Source organism: Aedes aegypti, unplaced genomic scaffold (genome assembly GCF_002204515.2).
Source record: "Aedes aegypti strain LVP_AGWG unplaced genomic scaffold, AaegL5.0 Primary Assembly AGWG_AaegL5_hic_scaff_2294_PBJ_arrow, whole genome shotgun sequence".
NCBI lineage: Eukaryota > Metazoa > Arthropoda > Insecta > Diptera > Culicidae > Aedes > Aedes aegypti.
In genome coordinates, this window is record NW_018735811.1 from 1 (window position 1) to 22,615 (window position 22,615).

The following is a 22,615-nucleotide window of genomic DNA, read 5'->3' on the forward strand; positions in this document are numbered from 1 at the left end:
GTGTACCTAATAATAACATATATAAAATAACACTAATGTTGTTTCCGTTTTTAGGAACTGGATCGGTTATCAGCACATAAATAAACCAACGTCAAGCAAATTTTAGTTCGGTAGAACTTGAATCGGGTTGGGGTTGAAACTATGGTTCAGAACAAGTTGCGCCAGTTCCAATCTAGGTTCAAAAACGAATTCGACATAAATTAGAAGTGCACAGGTTGATAATTAGGCCACGCGACGCCTCTGGAAGGACCATACGAAGTTCTACACCGAGAAGAGAAGTTCATGGACGTTTTAATAAAAGGCAAATCGCAACGGGTTTCTATTGACCGATTGAAACCAGCTTATTTGTCTAAAGAGTCTGCATCCGATCAACAAGGCGATCGGAAGGTTTTAGTTACACCATCAGGACACCGTGTGAGATTCATGGTGTAACTAGGAGGGGGGTAGTATGGGGATGATACACCCCTGGTTGCTATCGTTCAACTTTGTTAGTTCGGAGAAAAGAGAAAAATAAACAGAACAGTTTTGAGAGTAAACGCGTCGAGTCATATATTTTCCCGTTGGTTGATCTCGTCCGAAATATAACCGTAGATCGCCCTTTATTAATTCCTCCGATTCCGCACACCACAATACCAAATTTTATTACAATTTTTCCGCTATTCTACAAAAAAGATAAACTTTGTAGGGAACGAGCAAAAATTAACAACAGGTTAGAAAAATAGTATATTTTTCAGGTGAGCAGGTATCTTTTTAGAGTCTTGTTTACTGTTTTAAGGTGATTATAGAACGAAGCCACACCACAAATTTTCAAGAGCACAAGACATGAGAACCAAACAGCGCTCCGCGTTAAAAAATTATCCCATTGGTCACCACCAGCAAGCAAGCAGTTTGATTGATTTTCAACGCGAACTGTTGTCAGATTCTCCAGTCTTGTGCATTTGAAAATTTGTTTGGCTCCGTTTTATAATCACCTTAAGGCAAGTCTCTAAAAAGTCCATTTTTGATGTCAGGTCTCTAACGTCTCTATTTTAATCAAAATGGTCTCTGAAGTCAGTATTTTGCCTTAATCTACTTGTAGTGAATCCTGGGGCAAAATTCTACACGGGAAAAAATTCTGTGGCAAAAATTACTATTTTAGCTGACTACGCCCATTCTTGAAACTACCATGGAATTTCAGACCAATTTACTATAATTACGGTACATCCCACCACATTACTGGTACATTTGACAGAAATAATTTACAACAATCTGATTTCGACTACAGACATGGTAAAATCAAGCGTATTTCTGGTCAGGCTGAAAATTGCCGGTGCAAGCGCTTTAGTTAACCCCCAAAATAGTAGTTTTTATCGCACATATTTTTTGCGTGTAGGGGCTCCAAAAAAAAACCTTCACATTCCTGCAGTTCTTAATAATATTTTTCAAATCCCGAGGCATGGTACAGGAATTTACTGATTTCTCCAGAGATTCCGTCTGGAATACTTTCAGGTACTCCTTCAGAGATGTTACCAGCCATTTCTCAAGGGATGCTCAGAGGAATTTCTTCGGAATTTGGTTCAGAAAATCCTAGAGCACTCAAACGCTACTACCTCTAGTAATTTTCACAGAGATTACTCTGAAAAATCCTAGCGATTATCCCAGAATTTTTTCACTGATATTTTCACCGATATTTTAGTTGTTTTCTTCATTTCGACATTTTTCCAAGAAACATTACAATAATTCCTAAGCCAATTTTCTGATTTATTCAAGTATTATTTTAAAAATTTATCGACGATTACTCTCAGGAATTGTTCCATAAACTTCTTTCAGGCATTATCCGACGAAATCTATTATAATCATTTCCAAGAATTTTTCAATAACTTCCAGGTATTCCTCATTAGGTTTCTCCAGGATTTTCTGTGGGCATTTCTCCAGCATTTCATCAACATATTATTGCTACGATTTTTTTTTTTTTTAAATTTTCAAATCTTTTTGGATTCTTCACAATTTTATAGAAGGTTTCACACCAGTTAATACTGTAGCAATTATTACAGTCCGATCATTCATACAAAAACTTCTTTTTTTATTATAGATACATCAACAGGCTTTGTAGCCCCAATGATGCTGTTAAGACTAAGGACAACATTACATATCTCGCGTTGAGTATCATACTGGCTTATCTACATTGATCGATTTCTCTTCGTCGATTTTCTTTTTGAATCATTACACGAAATTTAATCGATTTTCGTAACATTGTACGGTGCAGTACGATGACTGTCCACTGAGTCATAAAAATAGTCGAAAACAGTCATCCGGCCAAGTACCTAGTTAACTAAAGAGAAAATCGATGAAGAGATATCGATCACTGTAGTTACGCCCTTATGATACTGAACGCGAGTATAATAAAATACAAGTTAGTCAACATAATCGTGATCATAGTCTCAAACATAGTCAGGCAATTAAAAAACACGGTAACTAACATATATAGCGGGGCAACGTGGCGTTGTTAGCTACACGTTCGCTTCATAAGCTGATCGTCATGGGTTTGATTCCCAGCCCCCCCACCAACAAAAAACTCTTCGTCAGTCCGCTTGAAAACTACACGAGCTCAACCCGTCCAACACCATGGCCGTCTGAAAGCGGACTGACAACTGTCCCTCTTCTGAGCGGACATGCTCTAATGTACCCGGATAACATTACGATCGACCAACGACAAGGAATGATGGACTTCTCTCTGGACTGATGAAAAAGCAACATCACAGGAAACGTCGGATCAGATCCACAAATAGATTTAATCGATAAAGCAGATAGGAATACGGACAATGTACTAAAAATATAAAAACAACTGTCAATTTGAATTCGCTCTGGTGATGACCAAGCTGGCGAATAAGAGCTCAATGCGTTAAACAAGTGGAGAATAAAACTATATAATCGTTATGGTTCTTATGGTAATCCGCCACCACCAGCAAAAAACGATGAAAATCTCCGACGGGTGAGGTGGAAGTCAAATAGAATAGAAATTCTGTTGAAAACGCGCTTGATACCGATGATTGTCCCATGCATTCCGTACTTTGTTCTTCGTAGTGGCAAGCGTAGCATAGCATTATTCCGGAGTTATCGTGGCTGGACGTGCAAATCAATTTTCTCCAGAATGAAGGCACAATCTATCCTTCCTTGGAGCGTATCTGCAATCGTAAGAGCTCGGCAAATGTCCCTTCTAGTGCGAAGTAGCTCTAGATCGATCAGTTGACATCTGCTTTCATAGCTTGAGTTGAAATGGATTTCTCCAAGGCAATTTTCGAAGCGCAAACCGGATCGAATCCCATCCCCGACATAGTCACTTATGACGTAAAAGCTATAGTGACGACTTCCTTTGGAAAAGAAGTGAAGCTGTTGGTCCCGAGATGGTGCGCACGAGTGAGCAATACAGGGATTTCAAGCAGTAGACATCTGTGAAAGTTCTTCGCAATCCTGAAGATGAATCCTAATGTCTCTGATGCTTTGTCAACGGTTGTGCTACTTTTCCCCGAATGTCGGTTCCCCGAATGTCATTTCCCCGAACGCCAGTTCCCCGAATGCCAGTTCCCCGAATATCCCGTTTCCCCGAATAACCCACTTCCCCGAAAAGTTTTTGGAACTCATAATTGTCATATATTTATACATTTCAGGATGGTGAACGTACTGGTCATCTAATATGCACCCTTCTTTATTTTGTTGGCGGTTCTTACGAGTTTTACCGTCCTCAGCATTTTTGGCAACATGTGTATAGCCCCGAAAATGACCAAATACCTCCTTCTTTCGATTGCTTATCGTTCTTTCTATTCACCACCTTGCCACTGAAAACTATTCCAGCAACTATTTGAACTGCTCCACTTTTCGGGGAAACGGGTCATTCGGGGAAATGGCATTCGGGGAAACGGGTCATTCGGGGAACTGGCATTCGGGGAAACGACATTCGGGGAAATGACATTCGGGGAAAAGTAGCACAATCTTTGTCAACAATGTATGAAACATGTGGCTTGAATGTCAGCTTTGAATCCAGAATCACCCCGAGATCCTTCACTTGATTCACGCGTTCGATGGTAGTTTCCAACAAGCAGTAGTCAAATATTATCGGTTGTTTTTTCCTTGTGAACGTTATGATGGAACATTTATTTGGATTCGCTACCATACGGTTCAGGGAACACCAGTCGGCAAAGTGAGTAAGCTGTTGCTGCAAAAACTCGCAGTCAGCAATGGAGCGGAGCTGAACAAACATTTGAGGTCCTCAGCCGAGGACTTCTGATGGTCGAATGAACGTCATTAAAATAAATTAAGAAGATCAAAGGTCCCAGGTGACTTACCTTGGGGTATGCCGAACGTAGCATAAAAACTGTCGGATCTGCAATCTTCAACTGACGACCGGTTAAGTCTTGAATCAATTTGAGAGATTGCCATATACGCCGAGCCGTTCTAGCTTAGCAATCGCAATATCATGGTTCAGCTTGTCGAACGCGGCAGATAGATCGGTGTAAATAACATCCGTTTGTGATCGTTCTGACATGCTGCCTGTTATGAACGTTGTCAGACAGAGCAAATTGGTGGATAGAGCTGCCGGCACTAAACCCGTGTTGGTCAAGACAAAGATGTTGCTTGCAGTTCGACGGAAGTGGTTCCATGTTCACGAGTTCGAAAAACTTCGACACGGCACATAGCGTCGTAATCCCTCTGTAGTTATCAACGTTACGTTTGCTTCCTTTCTTGTGCACCGGAAACATGTTTGCATACTTCGAGTTAAAAGAGAATATGCCGCTCGTGACAAACGAAATAGAAGATGAAGAGGAGTCAGCAAGCTGGCGTTGTGTTTCTTTAGGAGTACGGATGGAACCCCATCAGGGCCAGTGTTATGGACCGATTCACGAGTTCAATATCTGACGTTTGAGCGGCGCCGTGTTATTTACGTGACCATGGCAACGAGTGAATTTGGCACCGCTCAAACGTCAAATTAGTGAACTCGTGCATAGGTCCATTGGATGCTTTCAGTTGCGTTGATGCTTTGGAGATCATCCCAACGTCAATATCGATTGCACCCAATGCTTGATCGTTCAAAGGAACATTTCTAGATGCAAGTGAAATTTCATTGCTGCTTATGGACCTATGCACGGGTTCACTATATGACGTTTTAGCAGTGCCGAATTCACTGGTTGCCATGGTCACATAAATAACACGGCACCGTTAAAACGTCAAATAGTGAACTCGAGCATTGGTCCATTGACGGGGAAGGTTCTGTCAAAATAATCAATGGAGGGTGATGAGCAACATTTTCAACCAGTGGACAAGGGGCCTCCGAAATGAAGGGTGCTCCATCTTGGCTACTGATGAAGCAAAGATCCAAGCTTCGTCCGTTCTCATTGACTACGTGATTTATCTGGGAGAGCATAGCGACACTACTGTAGCTGTCAACCGGAGATTACGGAGCGTTCAGGGTCCGGATAGAAGAAACCATTCAACCACTAATTAATTGAATACTGTTTTTTAGATGTTTCAAACGGGTATTTTTGAGAGTGCCTAAAAGGAAGCGATGGAAGAATCTTTGAAGGAATTCCTAATGAAATCTCTGAGGTGTTTTTTATGGTTCTCCTTCGAAAAATCCATATTGTATTCTTGAGGTTTCTAAAATGAAATTGTAGAGGGAGTTCCTTGGAAAATAATGACTAAAGAACTAATGAAATCTTTGTTTTTTGTTAAAGTGTTTTGAAGCCATTTGAAACCTACTGTTAGAAATGAGTTCAAATTCATTTAAAATTTATAATTCGATAATCATCAGTATTTAAGAGTTTTTCTTGAGCCTGGAATTTTTTGCTAAGACCTGGAAAAAACCTGGAAATATCAGGGAATTTCATTTCAGTAAACAAGTAGACATTCTGAAAATGCGCTAACATGCTAAAAGTAGCGGAATTTGGGGCAAGTGTGCCACCTTAAGCAAATTGTTCTCTAACTTTGTCTAAAGCTCATAAAATCCACCAATTTAGCCTCATGATATTAGTTTCACATCTTTTCATAACCACTGTGTCATTTAAACAGAAAATTATTTCAAAAAGTATAAGTTTTTGGAGCTTTTCAAATATCATCCAAAATAACCTATTTTTCGACACTATGGGGTAAGTGTGCCACCCATATGGGGCAAGACGGCTACCGAATGAACATCGCATGTAATTCTACTTGTAATGAAATTTTCTTTATTTCCTCTTAATATTACTTACAAAGCAGATGCTAATCTATAGTTTAAAAAATAATTGTAAGTTTACCGTAATAAGGGGATGCTTTATAACAAGGTTCAATACATGCGTAACTCCCGATTCTATAACATTCCCCAGAAAACCATTCCCCCGAAACCCATTCCCCAGAATTCCATTCCCCAGAATCTCATTCCCCAGAATGTACCATTCCCCAGAATTTCACTCCCCGGAATGGACCATTCCCCAGAAAATTATATACCTACTTTAAAGTTTTGAAGTAATCTATTTAAATAACTTGAAAATTAAACTCCATAAAAAGTTGTTTACAAGTACATGAGAAGATTAGCATTGGTGCTGCTAATTATGAACACTTTACGCATAATTAATGAACTATCACAGTAGTTTCACTTTTATTGGCACTTATAAAAACTGATAGATCAGTCTATGGGGAAACACAATATCCAATATTTATTTAAAAGAATATACAACTCATCACTACTCTGCACATAATAGAGCTACACCCTTCTTTCGGTATAGTAGATTCCAAATGTATAATTTCACATGTATGTCCAATTTTTATCAAATGTAGTGATGTATGCAGCTTTTCATCAATGTTTTAATAAGGTGCATCATCTCTTACTTTTTAGGGCTACACCGATTAGAATAAAGACGTTCGTAATATCATATTATACGTTTCCGATATAATGATTACGTAAACTCGGCAGAATAAAAACTTACTATTCTGCACATTAAAATGATACGCCCTTCTTTGCGTCAAGTCTAAATTACAAATGACTTGTTTAATGTTGCACAAAAAAGTGATACACCCTTCTTTCAGTCTTATCCTGTTGACGATATAGACAAAATTTTCCGTAAGGATACCAAATGGCAAGAAGGCATTTGGCATGATTGATTAAATGATCAAGGACCATTTGGGAGAATGGGCATTTGGCCAATGACCATTTGGCATGGCATGAAGAACATCCTTTTTGAAAAGAAGGAGCATAAGTATGGCTGGATGGCAAATGGCTTTATACCAAATTATTTTATGCCAAGTGACCTTTTGCTATATGGGCTCTCCATCGATATATTTTGCCTATATCATTTATGAGATAATACTGAAAGAAGGGTGCATCACTATATATGCAAAAATAAACATATAGGGTAGGTGTACCAGTTATGGCCATAGTGGTTCCATATTTCGCCATACGTGATAATCTGAATGTCTTCACATTTTGAAAAGTTTTGTGTGTTTTACTAGTAAGATATAGGATATATCTTGATGTTGAAACATTCAAAAAGATTAAAAATGTGAAAGTCATCGAAATTTCACATATGGCCAAATAGGGAACCACTATGGCCATAACTGGTACACTTTCCCAAGTCTGTATATTTTATGGGAATGTATTAAAAAAGGGTCTTCTTCTTCTTTTCTGGCGTTACTTCCCCCTCTGGGACAGAGCCTGCTAATCAGCTAAGTGTTCCTATGTGCACTTCCACATTTATTAACTGAGAGCTTACTATGCCAATGACCATTTTTGCATGCGTATATCGTGTGGCAGGTACGAAGATACTCTATGCCCTGGGAAGTCGAGAAAATTTCCAACCCGAAAAGATCCTCGACCGGTGGGATTCGAACTCACGACCCTCATCTTGGTCTTGCTGAATAGCTGCGCGTTTACCGCTACGGCAATCTGCGCCCCCACATAAGGTGACTCACGCAAAGCAATAATTAAAAAAAAAAAAGAAAATGGATATTCATATAGTTTTCTGGGGAATGGTGCATTCTGGGGAATGGAATTCTGGGGAATGTTACATTCTGGGGAATGAGATTCTGGGGAATGGTTCGTTCTGGGGAACGGAATTCTGGGGAATGGTTTTCGGGGGAATGGTTTTCTGGGGAATGTTATAGAATCGTAACTCCCTATTACTCAATTCGAATAATTAAAATGGTTATTTTTGTCCCCATTCAATACAATATATGTATTACCCTTATATTACGGCGAATATGTATAATATTAAACTAGATCAGCACTAAATAACGGTAAAATATTGATGAAGATGTGTTAAACGGTACTTAATAAGCCGGAAAACATGTTATTATTGAATATTTTGAGAAAAAATCACTTTGGGGGGCAACAATGTCAGTTATTCCCCTACTATACTTCAGAAACTACTACTGGTGCCTCATTTTGGTTTATTATTATGATTTTGTTGATGACGTTTACATTTTTATAAATTTCACTCCATCACACTTGTTTACCAAATAGGTGGCACACTTGCCCCCGTAAGTATACATTTCAACCAAACTGGATTTCGTATGTAAAACTAAATATTTTTTTCGTTCAAATGCCACAATAACTTACACATTTGAATAGTTTCACGATGTACAGTACGTTAGAAAAATCTGGTAATAATTTACCTTTCACCATGCTATTTAGAAACAACGAAATCTTATAAAAATTCACTCAAATTTGGTTGTCCTTGCACAATTCGATGTAAATACGCGAAAAATAGAGCAATATTAATCATATTTTGATTATAGTATTGTGAATTATAAGGGAACATATTATTAAGCTCGAAGAGAAAATAAATATCATAGTTTTTATAAAAAGCAGGGGTGGCACACTTGCCCCTATGGCACACTTGCCCCAAAGTCCGCTATTCATGTAAATTTTGAGCAAAACATATTTTAGAAACCAGACATGACGAAGAGTACAAAGCTTCCATAAATACAGCAAGCCACTCCATTTTTTCATTATCATTTTCACCGAAATGTGCTTATTTCCTCCATCTAGGCAATGCCATCCAAACGGTCAAGGTCAAGGACCCAGTCAAGGTGGTCACCGTCCGTGGAACAAACTTTGAAGCGGCCGGCACCGGTGGAAGCGCCGCTGTAGAAAAGGCCCCCGAAGGCAACTACAAATCCGACCTCACCGAGTTCGTCAGCCAGGAACTGACGAAATCCGACCGGCCATCGCTGACCGCTGCCAAGATTGTCATCTCCGGTGGACGTGGCATGAAGTCCGGTGACAACTTCAAAATGCTGTACGATCTGGCCGACAAGTGGGGAGCAGCCGTGGGTGCCTCGCGTGCCGCCGTCGATGCCGGATTTGTGCCCAACGATCTGCAGATCGGACAAACCGGTAAAATTGTAGCTCCAGAGCTGTATGTTGCCGTTGGAATTTCTGGCGCAATCCAACATCTTGCTGGAATGAAGGACTCGAAGACGATCGTAGCCATCAACAAGGACCCAGAGGCACCGATCTTCCAGGTCGCTGACTACGGTTTGGTTGCCGATCTGTTCAAGGCTATTCCGGAGATCAACGAAAAGTGTTGAGAACCGTTCAAAGCGCAACTAGGTAGGTTTAAACATCCCATAGAAAGATTCTCCGTTCTATTTGCAATAATGGGTACAATTCGGCACGAAAACAATCAGGGTTGCGGAATTTTTGTCCGAAGTAAAATCGTTAGAAAGCAAATGCATTTCTCCATGTTATGTAATAAAAGTGAGATTTTTTGTATGACTAAATAATTCTAGATATCTAATTGTATGACGAAAGCCTTAATCTCTTTACTTCTTAGGAGCGATGATTCCTTCCAGTTGAGCCTGCAAAGAGAGCACAATTGTAACTTTTGCATTACACTTAAAGGGCTCTACCCCGTTCGGCATAATATGGCTTAATGGTAATAGATCGGATAATTTAGTGTATGTCATGAGTACATATCCGTTTTCTTCTTATAATTCAAACATTTCAGAACAGATAAAAGCAAAATAAGTGTTACGCCAAACAACTATCATGCCAAACGGGATTGACCCCATCAAACCATCTCACCTTCAGCTGCGAATTGGTCTTCTTTAAGAACGCAATCTCCTCGGCATGCTTTTTCTCCTCCGACGCCTGCAACTCGGCATTCCTTCGTTCGGACTGATCCGCCTTGATCTTCATATCACTGATCGAGTTCTCGAGCGTCTCCTTCTCCTTCTCTAGCAGCTGGATCCGTTCCTGCAGTTTTTCCTTACCCTCCTGGGCTTGCAGTGCCTTCCGTATTCCGAACGATACCGAACTACAGTAAAGCGTCTCGTAAGCTTCCATCGACATGGCAATCTCGTCCCGGACTCTCAACAGCAACAGTCCCCCGCTCGGTACAATTTATGGTGACCTGTCGGATCAACTCGTCGAAGCATTGCGTGTAAAGTTCGCGCCTCACCGGACAGATTCCTGTTTCGCGGGCTTGGGTTTGCTGAAGTCTCGTGTCCAGCATCTCCTGTAGATGATGACATCTTGGCGGGTGGCTGGCGTGCTGGACACCGTCCTGTGTCCACAGTTGCCCGTCCTCTTCCCAAGTCTTGGGTGGTAGAATGCAATTAAGGATCTCTTCTGTTTCCCGAGGGCTTTCCACTACGACTGCCCCACCGGATCCGGGACGTCCCGTTTGCTCCTTCGCCACATCCGGAGGGGTTTCCTTCTTTTCTGTGTGTTTAACAACTAACACCGGATTGTTGTAACGGACCAGAGTAGTTTGTAGTTCGATATTTCTTTCCGTCATTTTGCAAAGACGGGAAATTCCTTTATCCTAGAAAATTTTTACACAGTCCAAATTCAAGTAGAAAAATAAACAAAGCTCTTCGATGTTTTATCGCTTGGGCAACGTGGACAGGTGTGTATGGTTGCTAGGATGCTAAATTTGGCGCGTTTGGGAATGTGAGAAGGAATGTGGCACATGTTTGGTAGGCTCGAAGCAACAGGTGGGAACATTGAGCGTCTGATGAAAATAAATTCCACGATATGCTTTGCAGCAAAAGTGTTTGGCCTCGGTGAAAGCGTCATGGTTTGACCTAGTTCTGGACTTCTTAGTTCAGTGAACTTTGAAACTTTCTAGCATGAATACAACGGTAGGGTGGTATCTAATCATGAGGTAAGGATGCGAAAGGATTCCATAATTTTTTCATATACAAACGAATTGACCTGTTTATTAGTGTCATACACTAATAAATAGGAAACATGAAAATTCCTGCAAAATTCTTGAAATTGCATTGCTACTTGGTCACAGTCCCATAGTTTTAACCATATTTTACATGAAAATGCATGTTTACAGTAAAAATAGCCTTTACATGGTGATTACTTTTTCCCTGTCGGTGAAATAAATGATCATAGAAAAATTATACATGTATGAGTTATTATTTCATTATTTTTGTACATCTATAACATTTGCAGGGCAGGGTAGCGAGCCACTTTTTAGTGACTTGATCACCTTTTGCCACCTGGTCACTAAAAAAGTCACTATTTTATAACAAGAAGTCACTTCTTCAGAAAAATGGCAAAACTGAGAAAGTGACTTTGAGATGGATTTTTTGGCCGAAATGTATAAATAAACTTTGGCGAAAACCTGGACCAATATCTGACAGATCTGCTACTAGTCAACTTTCTGCAGTAGTCTGCTGCTATATAAGGAATCATAAACATGCCTTCTGAAAGAAACCTCATCAAAACTTCTCCTTAAGATATGCCAGAGACGGCTAGGAATATAAACCAAAAAAAATCAACGAGTTTGTTAGAAACTCGTACCTGACTTCCCAAAGCAGGATACAGTGGGATTCCGTTTTTGGCAACAAAGTTTAAATTTTCAGTTGCCAAAAACGAAACCGTACCAAAATCGGAACCCATATTCCAAATTTTATTTTCAATTATTGGGTTTGAAACATCATTACAATGTTAAATACATCATTTTTATGGAATCATAAGGCTTTGAGACTTCGAGAAGGTTCAACTTTGAAGTATTTTTCCGAAGGGTTATACTATGCTATGAATCTACAGCCCCGTAATGTTAAATCTGGCAAACGTTTTTCTGGTGGCGTTTTTACGCCTCAACGTCTTCAATTATATTTAGAAGCTTTATTAATTTTTTGTATAAAAGGGCCTTGTAAAACCAATAATCGCATAAGTGACCTTTATTCAAGAACTAGACATTTTCTTTAAACTATGAAAGAACTCGAAAAAAATATTTTTGTTTTCTTATAAAAACGTATTTACGAATCAAAAGCCCTAGGTATTGCAAAACGGCATTAGCTTTTTTTTTGATTGAATGAACATTTAAAATCAGTTTAACTTTTGGACTTAAGCGTAAAATTTGAAAAATTCGGTAAGTTTAGAATTGCTCTTTCAATTTATGTTTCTGATAATGTAAAGCATTTTATAATGAACGGTTGACTGCAATCAAAAAGGCAAACATAAAGATGAGATGATGCATAATTTCTTTCTTTCGGCGTTACGTCCCCACTGGGACAGAGCCTGCTTCTCAGCTTAGTGTTCTTATGAGCACTTCCACAGTTATTAACTGAGAGCTTACAATGCCAATGACCTTTTTCGCATGCGTATATCGTGTGGCAGGTACGATGATACTTTATGCCCTGGGAAGTCGAGAACATTTCCAACCCGAAAAGATCCTCAACCGGTGGGATTCGAACCCACGATCCTCAGCTTGGTCTTGCTGAATAGCTGCGCGTTCACCGCTACGGCTATCTGGGCCTCCTGCATAAATGTGACTTGTGATTCTGAAGAATTTAATTTTTACTTGAAATAATTTTTCATTGAGCTTGATATATGTTTTACACCTACCTTATGAAATCAACTGAAATTTACAGGATCCTGTTATGAAAGCTCAAGAACCTTATAGGAATCTTCAGGTTCTCATCTATATAAATAAAAATGGAATGGTGTTTGTATGTCACGAAATGGCTCGGGTCAACGGATTTAAATGATTCTTCCTTCGTTTTGTTCTTCAAGGGTTCCGACGTGTTCGTGTGTATAAAAATCCCAGGATATTTACCGGGAAAGTCGGAAAAACGAGCGTGAACGGAACTGTCATTTTGTATGGGACGATCCATGTTGTTTTTCAACAGCCTACTTGATAGCAAGACGAAGTTTGCCGGGACCACTAGTAAGAAATATACAGAAAAATGCTTGAGCTCTGAAGCATCTTGCCAAGCATCCGCAGGATCTTGCATAGAGTTCTCAGGATCTTGCTAAGGATTTTGCTAGGAGTTAATATCTTGGAATTCCGCGGCGATGTTGCTGAAAATTCTCAAGTGTCCGATGAAAAAAACATTTTAAGTTTATTATTATTAGGCTACCACTAGCACACCTCAAATTCCTCTGAGAACCTTTTCAAAAACTCCCAAGCTTTCGTCGGAAATATTAAAATACCACAAGAAATTTTCATTATCCCGCTTAAAAATTACAGGACGCCCTAGTATTTATTAGGAATTACCAGATTTTGGACATAATTCTCCATAACTATTTATACACTCTAAGGATCCCTCAAGAAGCCCTCAGTGTCCACTTGGAATCTACAGATATCCTCATGAATTCGTTAAAATTTCTGGAAAGTCCCACAAGAACCATGAATCCCTTAAGGATTCTCCAGGGTACAGTTAGGAATCTCATAGACTCAGCTCGTAAGGAACATTTTGATGATGTTAAGACACGTATGCTTGATTACAGAATTCTGGATCGTCTCTTAACAAATCCAACGCCTTACAGAGTCTATAGAAAAAAGGAAACGTAGCTTTAAATAGTTGACGCAGAGAGATCAATATACGCACCAATACCACAGACAAATAGTTAAAACACTCTCAGTCGTATTTATCGCACGCTTCAATGATATTATTGAGACTAAATTGTAGTTTGGACTGTATTCGCATTTGTCATGTTATTTAATGAAATTATTGAAAGTTATGATGCACGACATTTTGCTGTACATATTTGTATATATTATTGCGGTGTGTTTTTACATGTGCTATGTTTGTAAATCCATAATTATAAAGACAGTGAGTCGAAAAGATGAGACCAAGATTTATGATTGTAACTCTGTGTGAGTCATAGATTATGCTCTTATGTCGGTGCTGGTGCTTTGTTCAAACAAGCTGTTCCAAATCTGAAGAAAAGTGAGTTTTATTGTTTCACCTACTGGCAGACTCAAGTGGGCTAGACACTCAATATGAATGCCTAAGAAAAGAGTCTTTGGTTGAGATACTGGTGGAGATTATTGGCCTCATGAAACGTTGTCAATGTATGACCAATGACCATTCTGAAGTAAATAAACGCGTACGCGAGTCCTTAGTAGTAGTTTTTTCCTGAAGGCGTCTGATCAACTACCGGTGGTAGAGGTATAGTGTAGTGAATAAAGTGGTTGTAAATTAGAATTAAAGTTTTTTAAAAGTTGAAGAAGTTCCTGCCGAACTTAAGTGGAACAGATTTGGGGAAATATCGACGAAAATGGAGCTCTAGAATGTAATCGGTGTGGAGGTGACATGCTGTTCAAATGATTAAAGCAACAGACACGATAATATTTACAAAAAATACAAATTTTAATGGTATTGAAAAATGTTGCCAAAATCGGAGCATGCCAAAAACGGAATCCCACTGTACTAATTTTGACAGAAATCACTTCAGAAATTGCATTAGAAATTCCAACAAATAAGTTATACTTTTTTCTACTGATTAAGGTGAAGATGAATCGAAGCCAAAGTTCAAATTTTCAAGGGCACGGATCTGGAGAACCGAACACTCGTTTGAGCTGAAAACCTAATCGATTGGTCACCAGCAGCTAGTGATCAATCGATTAAGTTTTCAGCTCAATCAGATGTTTGGTTCTCCCGATCCGTGCTCTTGAAAATTTGAACTTTGGCTTCCATTCATCTTCACCTTAACTCTTAATACTATTTTTCACACGATTTTGATCATCTATTTCTATACTTTATAAAATAAATGCTTTAATATTGTTAGACAATAATTATTAATTATTAGTGATATCAGTGGCTATTCCAGTGGCACGAGAAGTGGGTACAGGTAAGATATGAACTACGCATGAAATCACCTGGGTCAGAGGATTGTCATAGCCATGATTTGACAAAAACAAAGATCAGTAGAAATGTGCGCATCGTTCTTTCGTGCTGTGCGTACACGAATTCTCTCTGCTCTTGGAAGTTTTCTTAAAAACTACCTAAAGCAATAAAACAGTACTTTTCAGTGCTACACAAACAGTACTTTTCAGTGCTAAAATTAAAAACGGTACTTTTCAGTGCTACTAAAACAGTGCTTTTCAGTACTATTTTTTCTACTATTGATCCCTTTACGATCCTTGTTTGGACCCGTGCCTTCGATTTTTCGTTGGACCCGTTGGCGAAAGCTAGCGGTGGTAATCCTTCTTGGACACCGTCTAGGGAAAAAACCTCTCGAAGGTCACGTCTTTCTCGTTTATTACTAAACATGGTTGATACCATGGAAGGGTGAATCTCTGAATTCACTACTTCCTTCCAAAAATTGGGTTTTAAAACTGTCACTACACGTGGCAAGAATGGAAGAAAGGACGCTTCCCCGGAATGCGAAGTTTCTTCCAAGGGTGAAATGAATAATTGTATTGAAATGAGCAATCAGTTCGATGCTCTAGACAAATTTTCCGAACACCAAATCGAAGCAGCCTCTAGCCCAGGCTCTTTGATTCAAGTGAGGAAGCAAAGAGTGTCGCCTATCGTGGTCAGTTGTTCCGAATTTGGGGGATTTAGGCAGGAGATCTTGAACTCCATTAGGGGAATCAAGGTTTCCTTCCAAATCGCAAAGAAAGGAGACTGTCGCGTTTTGCCGGAAACTCTTAAAGATCGCGAACTTCTTCTCAGATATCTTGAAGAGAAGAAGCACAAATTTTTTACTTATGACGACAAAACTGAACGTTTGTTCAAAGTCGTCTTGAAAGGTCTCTCAGTGACTATAAGTCACCTGAAGAGATCAAAAATGGAATAAATGATTTACTTGGATTTTCACCAGTCCAAGTAATCATTATGAAAAAGAGAACCCAATCTGGCATTGTTCGGAAAGGGCTTTCTCAAGAATATTATTTAGTTCACTTTAACAAAAAAGAACTAAATAATATTAAAGCTTTAGAAAAAGCTAAACTTATGTTCGATGTCCGTGTGACGTGGGAACATTTCCAGAAACCTGGAGGAAATTACCAGAACCCCACTCAGTGCCGTCGGTGCCAAAAGTGGGGTCATGGTACAAAAAATTGTCGCATGGATGCTAAATGCATGATTTGCGGAGGTTCTTCTCACGCTAAGGACGACTGTCCTGTGAAAGAAGATACCAGAAAATTTCAATGCGCCAATTGCAAGGGCCTTCACAAAGCTAACTTTTGGGAATGCATTTCACGCAAAAGAGTCGTTGAGGCTCGTGCCAAGCAGATGAAGGATAATATCCGTTACGATAACGGTCGTTTCCGGAATTTGCCTGGTAGAGTATCGAACAATGCTCATTTTTCAGTTAACGATCGCTTGATTAGGAATCATACCCACCAGGAAGATCATAATCATGCTCATTCACAAACTAATTTTAATCCGTCGGGTAGCCGTTCGAATCTTTCTATTTCGAATGTATCTACCCACGGTAAATCCTTTGCCGATATCGTAGCAGGTAATTTGAACTCTTCCCCTGTTCGTTCCATGAGTACCCATTCTACTTGTTTCAAATCAAATGGAAAAAACCCTACCGCCACAGGTAACTCCTACCCCGCTTCTTCGTCTACCGAAAATTCCAATGGGAAATCATCAGATGATATGTCTGCCTCTGATTTTAATTTTCTAACTGAACAATTGAATCTAATGATTGATGCAATGTTCAAAGCCACCACTATGACTGAAGCAGTCCAAGTAGGTGTAAAATTTACAAATCAAATTGTTATTGGATTACGTTTTTCTAATGGATCCAATAATAATTTAAATATTTTAAATTGGAATGCTCGTTCTCTGAATGGTAAAGAGGACGAGCTGTTTAATTTTCTTACGGTTAATAACGTGCATATAGCAGTTATTACCGAAACGTATTTAAAACCTGGATCTAAACTCAAAAGAGATCCTAACTTTTTTGTTTATCGTAATGATCGACTTGATGGGGCATGTGGGGGAGTTGCAATCATCATTCATAGGCGTATAAAACATCAACTGTTTTCGTCATTTGAAACTAAAGTTTTTGAAACTTTAGGTGTTTCTGTTGAAACACAGTTTGGTAAATATACTTTCATAGCTGCCTATTTGCCTTTTCAATGCTCTGGACAGCAAGTTATTGGCTTCAAACTGACTTGCGAAAATTGACTCGCAATAAGTCAAAATTTTTTGTCATTGGTGACTTTAATGCCAAACATCGGTCATGGAATAATTCTCAAAGTAATTCCAACGGCAGAATTTTATTTGATGAGTGCTCTTCAGGATATTTCTCAATTCAATACCCTGATAGCCCTACATGTTTTTCCTCTTCTAGAAATCCATCTACGATTGACTTGGTCTTAACCGACTCTAGTCATCTTTGTAGCCAATTAGTTACTCATGCTGATTTTGATTCTGATCATGTCCCTGTTACATTCAAATATCGCATGAAGCGATTCTCAATCCTATCAGCTCCACTTTCAATTATTTACGAGCCGACTGGAATATATATGAAACGTATGTTGACTCTAATCTTGATGTTAACATTTCTTTAGAAACTAAAATTGATATTGACAATGCTCTTGAAACTTTAACAAATTCCATTGTTGAAGCCAGAAACATTGCAATTCCAAAATGTGAAGTAAAATTTGAATCCGTGATTATAGACGATGATCTTAAACTCTTGATCCGTCTTAAAAACGTGAGGAGAAGGCAATTTCAACGCACTCGTGATCCTGCTATGAAAATTATATGGCAGGATTTGCAGAAAGAAATCAAGAAACGTTTTGCAGATTTAAGAAACAAAAATTTTGAAAATAAAATTTCTCATTGGACCCGGCTCTAAAGCCCTTTTGGAAATTATACTAAATCTTGAAAAACTCAGAAGCCTATACGGCATTGAAAGAGGAAAACAATTATTACTAACTAATTGCGAAAAAAGCTCAAAACTTGCTATGCAGTTTGAAAGTGCGCACAATTTTAATTTAGGACTTACTAGTCCAATTGAAAATGAAGTTACTCAGGAGTTCGAAAATATTCTCAATCAAGAGAACGTTTTCGAAAATGCCTGGGAGACTGATTTGGAAGAAGTGAGAACTATTATTAAAAAATTCAAAAATATGAAAGCTCCTGGCGATGATGGAATTTTCTACATCCTCATCAAGAAACTTCCAGAAAGTAGCTTATCATTTTTAGTTGATATATTTAACAAATGTTTTCAATTAGCATATTTTCCTGACAAATGGAAAAAATGCTAAGGTTGTTCCAATTTTAAAACCAGACAAAATCCTGCAGAAGCTTCTAGCTATCGTCCAATCAGTTTGCTTTCCTCCATCAGTAAACTTTTTGAAAAAGGTTATTTTGAACAGAATGATGGCCCACATCAACGAAAATTCAATTTTTGCCAATGAACAGTTCGGATTCCGCCATGGACATTCGACCACTCATCAACTTTTACGTGTAACAAATTTGATCCGTTCCAACAAATCTGAAGGCTATTCTACTGGTCTTGCTCTTCTAGACATAGAAAAAGCATTCGACAGTGTTTGGCATGAAGGTTTGATTGTAAAATTGAAAAACTTTAATTTTCCAACATACATTGTTAGAATAATTCAAAGTTATCTGTCAAATCGTACACTTCAGGTTAATTATCAGAACTCCAGATCTGAAAGACTTCCTGTAAAGAGCTGGTGTTCCCCAAGGCAGCATTTTGGGACCAATATTATACAATATTTTCACATCTGACTTACCTGAGTTACCTCAGGGATGTCAAAATCTTTGTTTGCGGATGACACAGGCCTCTCCGCCAAAGGACGAAGCCTGCGTGTCATCTGTAGTCGATTGCAAAAAAGTTTGGATATTTTTTCTTCATACTTGCAAAAATGGAAGATTTCTCCTAATGCTTTCCAAAACTCAACTAATAATATTCCCACATAAACCCAAAAGCTCTTTATTTGAAACCTTCAAGTAGACATGTTGTCACGATGAGAGGGGTTCCAATAAATTGGTCAGATGAAGTTAAGTATCTAGGGCTCATGCTAGATAAGAATTTAACTTTCAAAAATCACATTGAGGGCATTCCAAGCCAAATGTAATAAATTATGTAAAATGTCTCTATCCCCTTATTAATAGAAAATCAAACTTTGTCTTAAGAACAAGCTTTTGATATTCAAACAAATTTTCAGGCCAGCCATGTGTATGCTGTAGCCAATATGGACTAGCTGTTGTAATACCAGGAAGAAAGCTCTGCAGAGAATTCAAAATAAAATTTTTGAAAATGATTCTGAGGCTTCCTCCCTGGTATAGTACCAATTGAGTTACATAGGATATTCCAATGTTGAAACATTGGAACAAATGTCAAATAAAATAATCAATAATTTCAGGCAAAAATCGTTACAATCTTCTATTGCCACGATTAATGCCGTTATATGGATTAGGTTAAGTTAGGTTAAGTATATTAAAAACTTTTTTGTTTTCTTTATAAGCTGAAATCAACTCACCTGTAAAAAATCTGAACTGCTACGGCAAATGAAATGTAATATGTTGTTACAAATATGTTAATTAAATCTTAAATTTGTTTTACCAAATTAGGATGTAGTGTTGTCTTATAAACAGAACACCTAGATATAAGAAAATGATGTAATGTTTGGAATGATACTAATAAAGAATTAAAAAAAAAAAAAATTAAATGAATTTTGTAGAAGATGATGTTTTCCTCGAACACAACCATTAACTTTTAACTGATAACTTGGTCATATCAACAACGTTAATGTCTATTTGCAGCCTAATGCTATCCAACTTTTGCAGCATATTTAAAAAGATCGTATACATAATTCTTTGAGCTGTTTAGTGCTTAGTGTTTAGTACTATACCATTTGAGGTCGGAAATACGCGTATCTGTCAAAGGATACAAAATTTGGTCGGAATTAAATGGTATAGTACTGAATCGGGCCCTTCATTTACTTTCAAAAGATCGACCGATGTTAGGAGCAAAAATCCTGATATAAATTTAGAAACACGGTTAACGCTAGCCGAAGCCGTTTTTCAAAGCTACCTGAAATGAGTTTCGTTTCTCACGTACACAACCAAAGATAAACGAATTTGATTTGGTTCCCATAAATAGAATAGAATTTGCATTGCACTTCAACAGTACTGGTTCATCGAAGATTTTCGATCGAAATGGTGTTCGGATAACCATGGTCAAAAAAATCTGAAGGTTAATGACAGCTACTAATATCCGGAAGAAAAGGTTCATTGGATCAGGCAACAATGAAGTTCAAATAGCTCGAAACTTCATTCATTCTAATGACATTTATCCTTATGACCATTCTGCATCAAATCCGTCTGTTTCGCCACCAACAGAAGTTGGGGTAAAATAATGGCTTCATAAGAACTTATAGATAAAGATCTGCATTATAGATTCTGCTTGATGCATTAGGAAAAGAATGTGTCAAGCCATGGACATGTTTTTCTGGCGAGCTTGTTACGCCTTGGTTGAGTGTTTCAAGCTGCACACGATTAGTCAAGTCTCGAGAATGCATTAGACCAGTGCGCGGGAAAGTGGATAGGACGAGGTAGAAGGTCCTATTGTACAAATACCTTGAATAGACAGCTAAAGGATTGTCCTACTCGGTAATTAAGCAAGGATCAACCAAATCAAGACGCGGCAAAAAGTTTCGGATTGGATCTGTGTAATCAATGGGCTGATTAGAATGAGATTTTACAGCTTCGTCAGACCTAACTTATTCTTACGTTATTTTTTTTGAGTGATATTTTTTCACTGTGCATTAAAAGCAGTAACAATTTAACTGACAGTATATTTTTTAGCACAATGCTAATAATTGACATAATAAAAAATAGGTACTAAGCATTCATTTGTATTTTCAGCAAAAGATTTGGAATCAATGATTTCAGGAAGCTTGGATGAGATGAAAGACATTTTTGTGTGAGATTTCCCATATGTTTTAAATAAATCACTTATAATTTTTCATCACACAATTTCACTAAGTCAGTTCCTTTTACTTTTTAAACTTATGATTGAAAAAAATATATTCAAAAATGGACACCATACACTGCAATTATTATCCCAACGCAATTGACATTAGTTAATTAAACGGAAAGATGTCGTATAAACAGGCATTTAAGTTGAATAAGGCTTTCCTACCAATGTTACTCGGGGGGGGGGAAAAATTTTACCTTGGGGGGGTTTTTATGTTAACACTCGCTACGATCCTTTTCTTCCGTGAACATGTGTAAGTTGGTTTGTTTATGTTGCCAGATTTCACTTGAAACGTGGCATAGCTTTGTGCCATGACCATGGTTCATTGGATGTTTGGAGGTTCATTTGAAATTTACAAAGGAGCTAAATGAGGAATGCTTGAGGCATCTATTAAAAATAATATTGTGGGCTCTATGGGTAAAACATCAGAAATTTCTAGAATCGTTCTCGAAAAAAATTATTAGACAATACTTTATGTTTTCCTGGAGAAATCTCTGTATGATTTCTGAAACATTCCTTAAGCTAACTCTGTGATTTTATTGACATTATCTGAACTGAAATTCTTATACGAACATCCACAATCAACTCTAAGGAAATACTTTTTTTAATTGGAAACAAGAAGTAAGAGTAAGGTGGGGCATAAGGTTCGACCGTTAGTGGTATAATCAATGTTTTCAGGAAACAATAGCAGATGAAACAAAACATATACCATACAGCGAACCTTAATATATTGGGCAACTATTTTGGCTGAACAAGCTTGTTGTCAAATTAATGGCGCCATTTTTTATTTATAGGCAGTTTCAAAATGGGATTGTCTCATACGAAAACTATTGCCCCCAGCCGGTGGCAAGAGCTTCGAATCTAGTTGTGGGGCATAAGTTCGCGGCTCTAATAACACAAAATATCAATACTTTTATGACAGGCATACTTTACAGAACGGGCCGTAAATTATGTTGTCGAAAAATCTCCATCTTAATTTTCATCGAAAAAATGCCCAAGGAACAGGGTTATTGTAATACACCAAAAGATAGATAGTTTTTTCGCAAAACTAAGCGGAAAATGTGAAATTTTTTTTGGACATTTTCCAAACAAATCCTGTCACAATTTGCTAATTTTGAAGATATTAATTATGGATTTCAGGCAATTTGAAATTTTTTTAACCATGAGTTTCATACTGGTTCGAACTTTTGGCACACCCCGCCAAATTTGACCTTTTGCCCACGCTATGGCCAAAAATTGTTTCCAAGCATTTAATGCAAACAAAATCCACCTCAAAGTATCCTTATGATAGGCAGAAACGCCCTTGCATAAAATATTGCAATAAGCCAGTAGTTCTTACTTGAATAGCATTCGAAACCACCAATGACATTGTCTAAGTTTTGATTTGATTGAGCCCTAGAAAAAATAAAAAAAAAAAAAAAAATCTTAGAAAGAAACTTTTGC

General features: G+C 38.1%; 1 protein-coding gene and 1 pseudogene across 1 annotated transcript; one reads left to right on the plus strand and one right to left on the minus strand.

The window, feature by feature from the left end:
* Positions 1 to 8,893: 8,893 nt before the first annotated feature.
* LOC110680993 (probable electron transfer flavoprotein subunit alpha, mitochondrial) lies at positions 8,894 to 9,729 on the plus strand (the record flags this gene model as incomplete). The annotated part of the gene is made up of 1 exon (XM_021856761.1): positions 8,894 to 9,729. A coding segment is annotated over one exon (644 nt), but the record flags the coding sequence as incomplete, so codon positions are not given.
* Positions 9,667 to 11,132, minus strand: LOC5578531 (annotated as a pseudogene).
* Positions 11,133 to 22,615: the final 11,483 nt, after the last annotated feature.